Genomic DNA, 14056 nt, shown 5'->3' on the forward strand with positions numbered 1-14056 from the left:
CACACTGCATGCAGAAAGAAGTGCAAGAGCAGCCCTGCAGGGGGCGCCTCAGCTGCCCCAGGGGAGTCGGGTGTGAGTTATGTACAGTGCAGCTGGCCCAGGGCAGGCAGCAGGCCATCTGAGAGAGCACCACAGTCCACCACTGACCTTGGAGACGGGGACTGGCTCCGGTTCCAGCAACTGCCGACTGATGGAGGGCTCGGTGCTGGAGGATGCAGTCCTCTCCAGTACGTGGGGACTCTGAATAAAGGGAAATACAACCCAGGGTTAGATAAGCCATTTCTCGTGTGGACGGGCATGGGGGTGAGTTCACAGATCACAGTAAAGACAGTGAGCTGTGTTAGAAACTGTGGGGTTCTGAGGAGAACAAGGGCAGTAGCAACAGTCAGAAAAATCTCAGCCAGGATTCTGTTGTCCCTTTTTAAAAATATATATTTTATTGATTTTTTACAGAGAGGAAGGGAAAGGGATAGAGAGGTAGAAACATCGATGAGACAGAAACATTGATCAGCTGCCTCCTGCACACCCCCTACTGGGGATGTGCCTGCAACCAAGGTACATGCCCTTGACTGGACTCGAACCTGGGACCCTTCAGTCTGCAGGCCGACGCTCTATCCACTGAGCCAAACCGGTTAGGGCCTGTTGTCCCTTCTTATCTGCTGAACTGGTTGGTCCTGCAATGTTGGATTCAATCTTAAAGAAGGAGTCAAGGGGCCACACAATTTTTTTAAAAGATCGGTACATTTACTACATACACAATTAGCCTTACATAAGAATATCTGCTTACCTCTCCAATGGCACTATACAAAGAGAAAATTTTAAGTCAAAAAGTCCAGAGCTTTAATGCCATTTAGTCTTTAGAGTTTCTTATAATCCCTATGAGATAATTATATTATAATATTATAATTATTATATTATAGTATCTATATATTTATAAAAACCTAAGTGTCCATTGCAACTGAACGAATGACCGAACAGGCTGCGTGGGGTGACTAGGCCGGCAGGGGGGTTGGTGAGGGGCGACCAAACGACTGAGCAGCAGGCTGTGTGGGGCGACCAAGCCCGCAGAGGGAGACAGTTAGGGGTGATCAGGCAGGCAGGCAGGTGAGCAGTTAGGAGCCAGTGCTCCCGGATTATGAGAGGGATCCCGGAATGGAGAGGGTGCAGGCTAGGTTGAGTGGACCCCTCCTCCCCCGTGCATGAATTTTGTGCACTGGGCCTCTAGTCTTATAATAATCCTTAAGTGCACAGAAAACAACTCATTAAATATAATAAACAGTAGATGTCCTTTACAAAGATTAAAAAGAGTCTTCATTGATCTGAATATTCATTGATCAGTTGGATAACATTCCAACAGAAAAATAGGCAAAGCACATGAACAGGGAACTCACACAGAACATTTGAAAAGATGTTCACCTCAGCCTCAGAAGTATTCAAAGAAATGAAAACCAAAATAAAAATGATTTTTTAAACCATTAGATTAGAGAATGGATTAGGGTTGGAGGAAAGGGAACATAAATTGCGTATGATCTATCTAAAGGGGAATTTTGCAATTTTATTAAAAACTTTTTTTGGGAAAAAAGTAGATGCCTCATTTACCCAGCAATCCCACAGATAAATTTTCACCATTAGGAAATAATCAGATACTTATGCAAATATGTAAGAACAGATATGTTTACTAAAGCATTATTTGTTGTAGTAGAAAATATCATATATCTATATATCTATATATCTATCTATCTATCTATATATATATATATATATATGAGAATAATACAAACATGAGAAAATAGCATGGAGTGATTAAAGATGACAATATGGATCCATGTCAACTGATATGTAAAAATACACATAATGTTCTGTCAACTGAAAAAATCAGGCTATAAAAAATATATAGAATATAATGATGTTATAATATAATCAAAATATATTTCAGAATGTTTGAATTGAACTATAGCTATCCAAAGGTGGAAGGATTATAGATAATTTTTAATTGCTTCTTAATCTTTTTCTAATTTTTTAATGCAATAAGTGGATATTACTTGTACATATGAAAAAAAATGAAGAACTTTCTATGGGAGAACAATTTTGAAAGACATCAAAGAACTCAGTGTAGTTAATTTTCAGATATAGGCTGAAAATGAAATATAATGTTTTTACTCTAGTTATTTCACTTTTTCAATAGACAGGTTGGTATTTTATTTACTTATTGAGCCCTCTATTTTTGATACATCACTGGAAAACTATTAGATTAATATTTGCTCTTTCATAAAGAAAATTACACTTTGATCTGAGCCAATTATTCTAATTTCTTTGTAAGTTTAAAGCTTTTGGTTATTTCTATCACCTTGAACACAAGGAGTCTGATTACAAATTTTAAAAATCCTACCTGAATGCATTTTGAGCCATTTATTAGAAAGAAAACAACTGAAGGAAAGGATTTATGAATTGTTCTCATTCTTTCAATTTGCGAGAAAACAGAAGAGATAAGAACAGATACTTTGGTGCCAAATATAATGGGGCAGGGGTTAGCAAGAATTCCTAATCTGACAGCTACAGTGTCGAAGGACAATTTAAGCATTAACTGGGACTGCTTTTTCCATTCCCAGACCTACTTGAATTAGCAGAGAAAAATGATAAATGTGGCTGAGTACCCATACCTGTGCCAGCGCCTTTTGATGGAGAGTCAAAAGCCAAGATATACGATGGAGTGAAAGACTGGAGGTGTGTGTTCAGATCTTCAACAGAAAAAATGGGAACAAACCACCCGGGAATGGCATTATTTGTTTGTCCATACTGATATTTTGGATAGGAACCTAGGCTAACATGTGATGGTCAATTGCTATTTTTAAATAAATTTAGGAATATTTTAAAATTCTATCCATTTTAATTCCTAACACAATAAATATAGATAGATATAACCTACATAAGCAAAAGCTCTTTGAAGCCTTCAATAATTTTTAAGAGTGTAAAGGGTTCCTGAAACCAAAAATTTGAGGACCACTGTTCTAGAAGAACTACTTTTAAAAATGTTGTGTTTATTATTAAAATGGAGAATTCTGATTTGCATGTAAGTTATTCTGTTTCTCATAATGCTTCTTTTGAGGAAAAGCACTGTTTAAAAACTAATGCATTTTAAAATTTCTTTAACACTAGGTAAGCTAAATTATATACATCTTTTCATTAATAACCCCAAACTATCCTGAGACATTACACAAACTAGTAGAGGGAAAGAAACTTTGTGTCATATACTCTTCAAATACATCTGAGCAAAACTTCTCTAAATGTATATTCTACAAAACTAAAAAAACATGACCTTATTTTTCAAATGTATTAAGTTGATTTTTCTAAAAAAGAACCACAAGCAGTAAAGATATATAGGTGTCACTCTACTACAGAAATATAAAGAACTTCATAATTTGAGATAAATTCCTACAGGGAGGAAAAAGTTTTCAATATTGCATTTTAAAAATCAAGAAATAGAATCTTTTAGAAACTACACAGTTCTTCCCTCACTATTTAATAGAATCAACCAAAAGGTTCAGTAAAGTAAATATAATAAAGTAGAAAAGCAGAGAATGCCAGTGATACGTGTCATTCATACATCCATTCACTGTGTGTTGGTTGAATTAATCAACAAATCATTGTTAGACATCTGTACCGTGTCAAGTGCAGATTAGAGCATGTCAGAGAACAAAAGAGACAAGAGAATTCCTCCTATGATGCTTATATTCTAGAGAGAGGCCTTATTATACAAATGACCAAATAAGGCTGAACAAAAAATTGTTGTAAACACAAGCATTAATCTTGTTCCATGTGGCTACGGCTTTAACTTACTTTATTTTTTCCAGTGAAATATTTTTGGTTTGAATTTCTCTTTAAAGACCCTACCCTATCCTTATACTTGTAGGTTGCTGGGCAATAAAATACACATACATTGCCTCCTCACCCTCCCCACCCCCAACCCCCAACAAATAAACATGGTAAGAAAAGCAGAACTTGGAAAGAAACTCGACCTTAGCAACTATGTAAGCAGCAAATAAAGGATTAATTCAGGAATTTAGACTTTGGAAGCAAACTAAATCCCCCAATTTCCGAACAAAGCCACAGACATAGGAATCAATTTAGGATATTTAAAGTGTGATCAAAAGAGTTTTGCTTCTATAGTAGTTGCCCAGGGATACTTAAAATGTTGCTAGGATTTTGTGGATAAGAAGTGTTAGAGACCAAACAAACCAAGACAGAATCTATAAATTATCCCAATACCTGACACAAAGAACATACTAGGTTCTTCTCCACCTGATTCTACAAAATAGTTTCTATTATGGGAGCAAAGAGGCTCATTCATTTCAAACATAGTACAATACAGTACACATTCAAGCTGAGTGAAAAATACCCTAAATTTTGCTGATTTGCCAAGATACAGAAAATAATAAAAAGTTACTAAAAAATAGCAAGTAAATGAATATTTTTATTACCACAAATGACTACATATTTTACTGAAAAATTAAAGCATAATTTATAAAACTACCCATTATTAATGTAACTAGCTTAAAAAAAATAAGCTATTTCATTTAACCTCCAGAATGATAACAAAGAAGCCAAATGATCTTATACAAACTTGAGCAGTCTTATACAAGGTAGGCAAATGTAGGTTTACAGCTGTGAGTACACAAAACAGTGTTTATTCTTGTTTATTATTTATTGTATTATTTTCCATACAAACAACTGTAAATTTACTTTTGGTCCACCCTCTATTTGTATATCGCTAGAACCTAAGTATCATTGCCTATTTAATAACAGAAAATTAATCTACTACTTTAATGACTGTCTTCAAACTCATGGTTTTAAATCCAAAAGCAAATGTCTGAAGTTACAGAACCACACAGAAAACCATTCACTACTTTAATGAAATATCTAAGTACTTAAATGCTAAATTTTTAATATCGACAGATATTAAGAAGACAGTTGTCAAAGTTACCATACCCAATCTTGGACTCTAGTAATTTAGGGTGCTCCTTGGAGGTAGGGACTAGCTCATCTTCATCTTGGTATCCCACCCCTTTTACCCCCCCAGCCCACCCCATCCTAGCACAAGACACTGAACAGTGCAGCCAGTCAAAATGTTCTGGAATTTTTCAGTGCTCTCTGATTAATTTTAGGGCACAGTCCTTCAGTAATCATTAACACATGATTAGGCATTAAACTTCTTTAGCTTCATCTCTGAATTATAAAAACCACAACGCCAACAGGATAAAACTTTCGAAAATATTTAAAGGAGTCAACTTTTTTTGCATTAAAGTAAAAAGAATAAAATGAAAATAAAGGACACAAATTTTAAAACAGAAACATCGAGTGGATTAATCCTGGAGCTCTTGGTTACTAGTTTTAAAGCTATGACTGGTCAGTGGCAAACACGTCAAATTTAATTTGGCAACATCTTCAGTAACAGAAATTTTTCATAAGGTTACCTTTAAGATAATAATTTGTGCTATAATTTTTTGTACTTTTTCTCCACCAGCTGCTATTTTCAGATTCTTTCCTAATGACTTGGAAACAGATGCCACATACCTTCAAGGTGCTATATGTATTATGTAAGCAGGTTAAATAAATGGTTACATAAAAGTGTTAATTCATCTTTTAAAACCAAGTTTTTCTTCAAATACTAAAATTACAACTTAATTTCCAGGTCAACCTTTTGCTTTTTTTTAATGACTTATTTTTAGAGTAGTTTTAATATCACAGCAAAATTAATGGGGAGGTACAGCGATTCCATATACCTTCTGCCCTCACACATGCAAAGCCTCCCCAGCATCAGTATCCCTCACCAGAGCGGTACATTTGTGACAAGTGATGAATGTAGGTTCGTTCCAGTTCGGTTTTTTAAGGAACCTGGAACACACAGAGAAGGTGGAAGTACTTACCCGCCCTTTGTGCCCCCTGCTCAGATAGACTTGATGCATATTTAGCATCGAACCAGGAGTCTAGAACACATAATTTCACTGCAGCTCATCAATTCGGTAAAAGTTTGTTCCCAGTTAGTATTATCTAATCTGAATATCTCCTGGGCAGCAAGTGGAAAGCTGCCAACATGACTACAGTCTGGTTTACTCTGTATCAAAGATGTGGGTAAACATACAGACAATGAGACGTTTAATAATAGCTGAATGGCTTATTGGAACTCCCGCAGACAGGAACATGAGTCTCAAATTGGGAGTCCACATGATCTGCCGAACAAGTCTCTTGGTTTGCTGAGCTTGTCATTTAATTTAATTTTACTTTAATTCAAAGACATAAAGGAACTGCTGGAAATATTTTAGGCTGTGGTAACAAATTTCTGTTTAGACTCACTTTTCATACAAATTTAGGATAGTAATATGGGGAATTGGACCATTGCTCTCTGAAAGTTAACTCCATTAAAACAATTCATCTGATTATTTTATCTAATCTATTTCTATATTTATGAATTATATAAAATGTTTTTTAGAATATCCAAAATAATTTAGAAACTTCTAAAGTACTTTTTAAAATTAGAGTATATATAGCTGACATACAATATTATATTGATTGCAGGTGTGCAGAATAGTTAATTACATTTATATACCTAACGTTGTGATCACCACAATACGTCTAGTAACCATCTGGAACTGTGAAGTTATTCTATTATTGACTATATTACTTATGTTGTATATTACATCCCCATGACTTATTTTATAACTAGAGGCCTGGTGCATGAAAATTTGTGCACTCAGAGGGGTCCCTCAGCCTGGCCTGCACCCTCTTGCAGTCCAGGAGCCCTCAAGGGATGTATGATTGATGGCCCCACCGCCCCCCCTTCGCCCCTCTGCCACTGCTGGTCACCACCATGCCCCCTCATCACCGTCCCCTCCCTCTGCCCACTGGCATGCGCCTTGGTTGGCCTGGCAACACCTGCTTGCCGGTAGTTCTGCTGTTCGGTCAATTTGCATATTATGCTTTATTATATGAAAGTTTGTACCTCTTATTCCCCTTTACTGTTTGCACACATCCCCCCATCTTTCTCTCCTCTGGCAACCATCAGTTTATTCTCTGCATACATGACTCTGTTTCTGTTTAGTGTTGCTTATTCACTTGTTTTATGTCTAAATTCTACATATAAGTGAAATCATATAGTATTTGTCTTTCTCTGTCAGACTTACTTCATTAGCATAATACTTTCTAGATCTATACATGCTATCACAATTGGCAAGATTTCATTCTTTTCTTATTGCTGAATTATATTGCATTATATATACAGAGTGGGGTAAAAGTGGGTTTACAGCTGTGAGTATGCGAAGCACAGAGTTTATTTTTGTATTATTATCAATTATTGTATTATTTTCCATACAAACAACTGTAAACCTACTTCTTCCCCCTCCCCTCCTATATGTACCACACCTTCTTCATCATTCATCTGTTGATGGACACCTAAGCTGCATCCACGTCTTGGCTATTGTAAATAATGCTGCAATGAACATAGGGGTGCTTTATCTTTTTTAATTACTTCGAATAAATGCCCAGAACATCCACCCTCAGAGGGAAGGTGGGTGGTGGTGGGGGAGGGGGAGAAGCAACCAAAGGACTTGTATGCATGCATATGAGCATAACCCATGGACACAGACAGTAGGGGGGTGAGGGCATGTGCTGGGGGGTGGGAGCGGCTGGGGAGAGATCAATGAGGGAAAAAGGAGACATATGTAATACTTTAAACAATAAAGAATATTTTAAGAAAGAATTAAGAGTAAGCCAGTTAGCTCTTACTTCAGGGATACAGTGAAAAGGAGGTTACGTTTTACATCATACAAACAAGCACACCAACCCTCATGCTGCCATTTACCACATGACTTGGCAAACCATGCAACTCTCTCAGCATCAGTGTTCTCCAGCTGTAATTTGGGGATGGCAGTATCTACCTCAGAAGACACGGCAAGTCACGAAGTTGGCATCCAGTGTATGCATAGTGCTGCCCAGGTGCTGGCACACAGCAGGCACTCAATAAATGGTAGTTAACATCTCGGTTATAACTGCTCTAAGAATAAATGTGTAGGGATCTTGTGCATCCTTATTGCCACAGAAAAATATGTCCAGACATCCTGCAGGTATATGACACCTGGGTGTCCTTTTTGGAATGCATAACAACATGGCCATCGTGTTACCTGGTCAAACCACTAACCGCAGTCAGCACCCTGTGACCAGCACATCAGGATGTGCTGAGAAAGCTGACGCAGGGAGTGGAGACAGATGCCCTAGATCCTCGCCAGGGGAACAGCATCAGCAGCGGGTGGCAATGCAGACTCTGCATCCTTCTGCATTCCTGTAGCAAACCACATGCACAGACTTGCCTGCTGTCTTCTTAATAATTTCCTTCAAGGAATTAATATATTTTTAATAGTATCAAATATTTATATTACCAAAGCCAGAAGGCCACGACTGAAGAAGCAGAAATTCTACTTTCTCTACAGTAACAATTATCTTGCCTTAATGCAAAGATGGCAGAATTGCATTAATAATAGATCTCCACATAAAGCACTACTAAAATGAATGGAAGTAGAGAGTTTTAGAAATAGTTGCTGGAAAAAATTCCATACAGTGCACCTGGAAATCCCTGAAGGGGGGTGGGGGGGGGGGAAGTCATCACAGTCTTGACTTTTCCTGCACAGAAACATGAAACTCATTAAGAACCAACAGCAATGGCCCCACATTGGACTGGCCTGTTGTTGGAAACTTTGCACTGTAAGAAATGCCATGCAGACCCATCAAATGGTCCATTTAGAGGCCAAAAGTACTTGTGTGACTATGAAGTGGTAAAAGGCATGTGGATAAACAGCTTTTAAAGTGCATGGTTGCCTTTAAGAACTAGAACCAGATCTTACTGGGAATGTGCTCCTCACCTGTACTGTCAACACTCACAGACATATAAGGAGATCACAGGAAACCCCAGCAACTACCATCACACTTCTTTATAGCAATTATAAATGCATGACCAATAATGGGGACAAATATCAAGCCACTTTAAGAGCCAAGGCTCCAGAACATGTAGGGTTAATTTAAAAGGCAAGAGAACAATTCCAGAGGACTTAAAATGATCACTGAAGTCAAGTTAATTTGTGATTTTGTACAAGGCTATTAAAATGACCCAAAACAAACATTTTCAATATGATAACCAATAACATAACTTTGATAACAACAAACAACACTAGCAAAATACCTCCCCTAATAATCCTATACACGTCTACTTAACATTTACGTATGTATATTTGAGGTAGAGTTGGTTAGTTTTGATCACCCTTATAAACTCAGAGCAGATATATTTATGATTTGCCCATATGCTCTCACAAATATTTGCTGAATGAAAAAGTGAATAAGTATGTGTTGTAATATATTCAGTGTCTAAGTTCCCACTTTCCCACGAACATGCTTAAATTATCATGAGATAAATATAGATACTTTAGAGGACAAACAGTGGTCTTATTGCCACAGACATCCGCCTCAGAGCCTCAAAGATAGTTTTAAAAATTTGTTCTAAGTTTCCCATGTGAGATATTCTTTATATTCATTAACTTTTAAAGCTTATACAAAGCAGTTTTGTAGACGTATAGTCATTCCAGATGATGTTTATATAGTCCTAATGAAACACCTAAAAATGTATTTGGTAAGAGCAGACCAGGTGAAGGGGGAGGAGGTGGTCAGCAGTGGTCAAATTATAGGTACATCCTGAAGGTAGAACCAACAGGATTCACTGAGGGTGTGGAAGTGGCATGTGAGAAGAAGAGAGGAGTCAAGGGTGACTCCTGGCAAGGTTTTTGGCCTGACCAAATGAAAGAACAGAGTTCTGTTTACTGAAATGAAGAATTTGAGGAAGTAGCTTTGAGAGAAAAATTAGAAGTTCAGTTTGGAACATGCTAAATTTGAAATGCCTTTTTAACATCCAAGTGGAAATCACCCTTAGTCGCTTAAATATTACTGTGGTTGACTTGATATCCAAGATCACTGTTGGCAAATTCAAGTGTTTTCAGGGGCCAGGCAGGAAACACAAATAAGTACTGAAGTACAATAAGGAGAGGTGGGGCTGTTGCTATAGACAATAATATCGTATATAATCAATGATATTGTAATAACTATGTACAGTGACAGATGGTTACTAGACTTACTGGGGTAATCAGTTGACAAAGTATATAAATGTTGAATCACTATGTAGTACACCTGAAACTAATAGAATATTGCATGTCAATTATAATTAAAAATAAAATATGGATATTTACAAAAAGAAAATAATAAGGAGAGGTAGAGACAAGAGCTGATCAGAGAGTAATGTCCCATCTAAGGAGGAACATTACCATTTCCAGTGTTGCCATTTGGAACCTGGGCCTAGTGTTCCTAGACCTTCCAATTTCTTGATAGAAGAAAGAATCTGAATTTTTTACATCCATGACTTGGGGAAATAGAATAAATTTCACAATGTACAAAATTCTAGAAGTACTCAGTTAAATAAAGTTCTAACCACAGACTTTATTGGTGTCCTTAATTTATTAATATACATTGCAAAGAAAGATTGTGATTAGCATTTCTCTAACTTACTTGACAACTGAATCCTTTCTTCATGCAATAGCTCAAGGGACAAGTTTTCCTTGGTGCATACATGGGAAATGCTTATTTATGCATAAGTCATACATGTCTAATCAACTCCTTTATTTCCTTTTTGAAAATTTTAGTACGTATATTACTTGCAGCTTATGAATCATAGTTGATCACACACACACACACACACACACACACACACACAGAGCTAATTTTGTTAGATGTTCTAACATCTAATGTCTAACATCTAATGGCCAAAACATAAATGTAGCATTTATTAGTCTTCCAACTGGTTAAATACTGACTGGAGTCTTGACCTTCTCGTTGATGAAGAAACATTGAGTGAAATCACAGGAACACTTAATAACGTTATTTCCCAACTCCTCTCCCTTCTTCACCTGTTGGGCTACAGAATTTAGAGACAGGAAGGACAGCCAGTTCCTACTACATATTTGGCAAACGTTCTTTGTTTTCCTTATCTATGAGGAAGGAAGCTGGGAGAAGACAAATAAATCTGGAATGGAAGTTTTGTAATAAAAAGACAAGACTAATATTGTTGCAGGTCTTTAAAAATATTCTCTAGGATATACTAAAACATTTGAGGTGCAAGGCTCATCTCTGAAGAATTAGAGTGTGTAGTCTATAAAAGAGCTCATAGTACAGTACATTTATCTATATCTATATATCTATATCTATATCTATATCTATATCTATATCTATCTATATCTATATATCTCACATATTGTCAAAAAGTTCCATAAAAGTTTAAAGGAGGGAAAGGGCAATGTGGGTTTGAGGGGCCAGTGGAAGTGTCCCATGAGCCGGTCCTTGAAGCATAGGTAGGTATCAGGTTGAGAGTGGATGGTAGGAATTCCATGCAGGAAAGACAAGGCCAGAGAAAGAGCTACGGCACTTTTAGGAACCGTGAGCAGATAAGACTGTACAGGTAGGGAGGAAAATGGGACATGAGGCTGGATTCGTTCATGGTGGTTACTGAATACCAAGTAAGAAAATATGGCCTTAATTGTGTAGGTAGCTAAGAGTCTTTGAAGGATTCTGAGCATGAATCTGCCATATTCAGGGAATTTGATCTTCTGAGGCCCTGGGGAGAAGGTGAGACAAGAGTACTCTGCAGGACCCTGGGTTGAGGTGATGAGAGTCCAGGCTAAGGGGTGAACAGTAAGAATAGAAAGAAATTATGATATTTGGAGAAAATAATCAATAGAACTTTTTAACCTTTTGAATGAGAGAGAGGTAAAGTGGAAAGGACTGGCTTTGACCTTAGGTCAATAACAGAATGATTATCCCAATAGCAAACTGTTCACACATATTGATTTAAGGTGGCAGTGGTACATTTAAGTAGAAATGCCCAACTGATTAATTAGTAATTTAGGGCTAGAACATGGGAAGGAAAGACAAATAAAGTACACTAAGGCATCGCTGTATTCTCAGCTACGTGCTAGATCCTTTACCTGTATGTTCAATTTAGGAGAGAAATAGGGATGTACTTTGCAATTTGGCACCATCTGCCAAATTGCCAGTCAAATCAGGAGAATGGTAACATTCAAAGAAGACTAATTCATCACAATTTCCCTATGTCCCTTCACTATGAAAACAGTCATCACACAAAAACAAATGCCTATAAAAACACTATCATATCATATCATATCATATCACAAGATCACTGAAAATCCTGATTTCCACAAGTCAATACTGCATTCTAGGAAGTAATTGAGATAGGAGGGAAAAAACAGAACTGTAATTGTTCTTTCTTTCCTTCTTTCCCTTGAGAAAGATGAAAAGACACAAAACAGGAGGCAGGAAGGAACCAGAGGAGAAAGTATCTGGGAGAGTTCCCACTTGCTGAGGTAAACAGGAATGAAAGCAAACTCTTTCCTTATACAATAATAAACATCTGAGCACTGTCTCCTAGTTTCCTAGAATTCATTATCCATTTATGAATAGCCTAGAGGCCTGGTGCATGAAAATTCATGCACTGTAGGGAGCGACCCTCAGTCCGGCCTGCCCCCTTCTCACAGTCCGGGAGCCCTCAAGGGCGGGAGGCGACCTGGCAATCAGGGGAAGGTGATGCCCTCATCACACCTTTGCTGCTGCCACTGCCGGCAGCGCAAGCCCCGGCTGGCCCTGGTTACCTGAGCCTCGGGTGGCCCTGGACGGCAGGGCATCCTCCATCTGAGGCTTGCCTGCGCCTCAGACCAGCCCTGCGCAGCTGAGGGGCCTGAGGGACTCTGGAGGTAGGCGCCCTGGTGGGGCTGAGGGGACTGGGAGCTGCCATCTTTGAGGGCATGGCAGTCAATTAGCATATTCCCTCCTTATTGGCTGTGGGCACCACAATCTTTAAGGGCATGGAAGTCAAATAACATATTCCCTCTTTATTGGCTGTGAGTGCTGCCATCTTTGAGGGCAGGGCAGTCAATTAGCATATTCCCTCCTTATTGGCTGTGGGCGCTGCCATCTTTTGTGACAGTGTGAGGGTCAATTAGTATATTCCCTCTTTATTAGATAGGATTATTTTATTCCCATCATACACCTTTTCATGCACAGGCCAGCTGGAATCATACATTCCACCTTCAAACTCGCTCTGGCAGACCAGTCTCAGTTTTTCTTTGTTTTGCAAGCTAGTCCTGGAGCTCAGGTGCAACAGGCAGATCAACAATGATGACAGATGTTTCTATGGCAGTCATCAGTTTTCCATTTACCACAATGCTCCAGGGTGAGCTGGGTCTATCCCTTCTTTCCTCCAGCTGCCAGAAAGGCCATGCTGCTAAAAATGTCCTCCATTTAAATGCCCAAGGCATGAGGAAAATGGAGAAGCCATAACAAGAAAGGATGGAGGAGCAGGTGACAGGTAGACTAAAATGGATAAACATAGAAAACATCTTCTCAGCATGCAGTGGTTATTTAATATAAATATGTTTTCATTCATGGTACTCTTACTTTGCTTTACAAATGCAATGCAATAAACAGTATAACTGTGTGTAATCACAGATTTACTTAATAGTATAACTGCTTCTAATAAATAGAATGTAGATCTCCTCTTTGAACTCTATAACAAAGGACAGCAATGTCAAAATTCCCTAAAACCCATAGTAGAAGTATCTGTTTAGAATCTGCAAAAGATATAAACATAAGGAATCCCTGATTCTTATAGATTTTCCTGGAATCTCTTGCTGAAGTGGGAGAGGGAGAGCTGGGAGGGTTTGTAGACTGAATGTTCTCCAAGGAACAAGCCCAGAAGTGAATTCAGCACTAGCCAGTTTGGCTCAGTGGATAGAGCGTAGGCCTGTGGACTGAAGGGTCCCAGGTTCCATTCTGATCAAGGGCACATGCTCGGGTTGTGGGCTCGATCCCCAGTAGGGGACATGCAGGAGGCAGCTGACCAATAATTCTCTCCCATCATTGATGTTTCTCTCTCTCTCTCCCTCTCCCTTCCTCTCAG

The 14056-nt window shown here is 38.2% G+C and overlaps 1 protein-coding gene across 2 annotated transcripts in view; it reads right to left on the minus strand.

The window, feature by feature from the left end:
- Positions 1 to 14056, minus strand: part of OSBPL6 (oxysterol binding protein like 6) — a 181798-nt gene that overhangs the window by 59745 nt on the left and 107997 nt on the right. For both annotated transcript variants that reach the window (XM_081095262.1, XM_081095263.1), the window contains exon 4: positions 148 to 240. In XM_081095262.1, coding sequence (XP_080951388.1) covers positions 148 to 240 — 93 coding nt within the window. The remainder of the gene's footprint in view (positions 1 to 147; positions 241 to 14056) is intronic.

The sequence above is a fragment of the Myotis nattereri genome (assembly GCF_964212035.1).
Source record: "Myotis nattereri genome assembly, chromosome: 7".
NCBI lineage: Eukaryota > Metazoa > Chordata > Mammalia > Chiroptera > Vespertilionidae > Myotis > Myotis nattereri.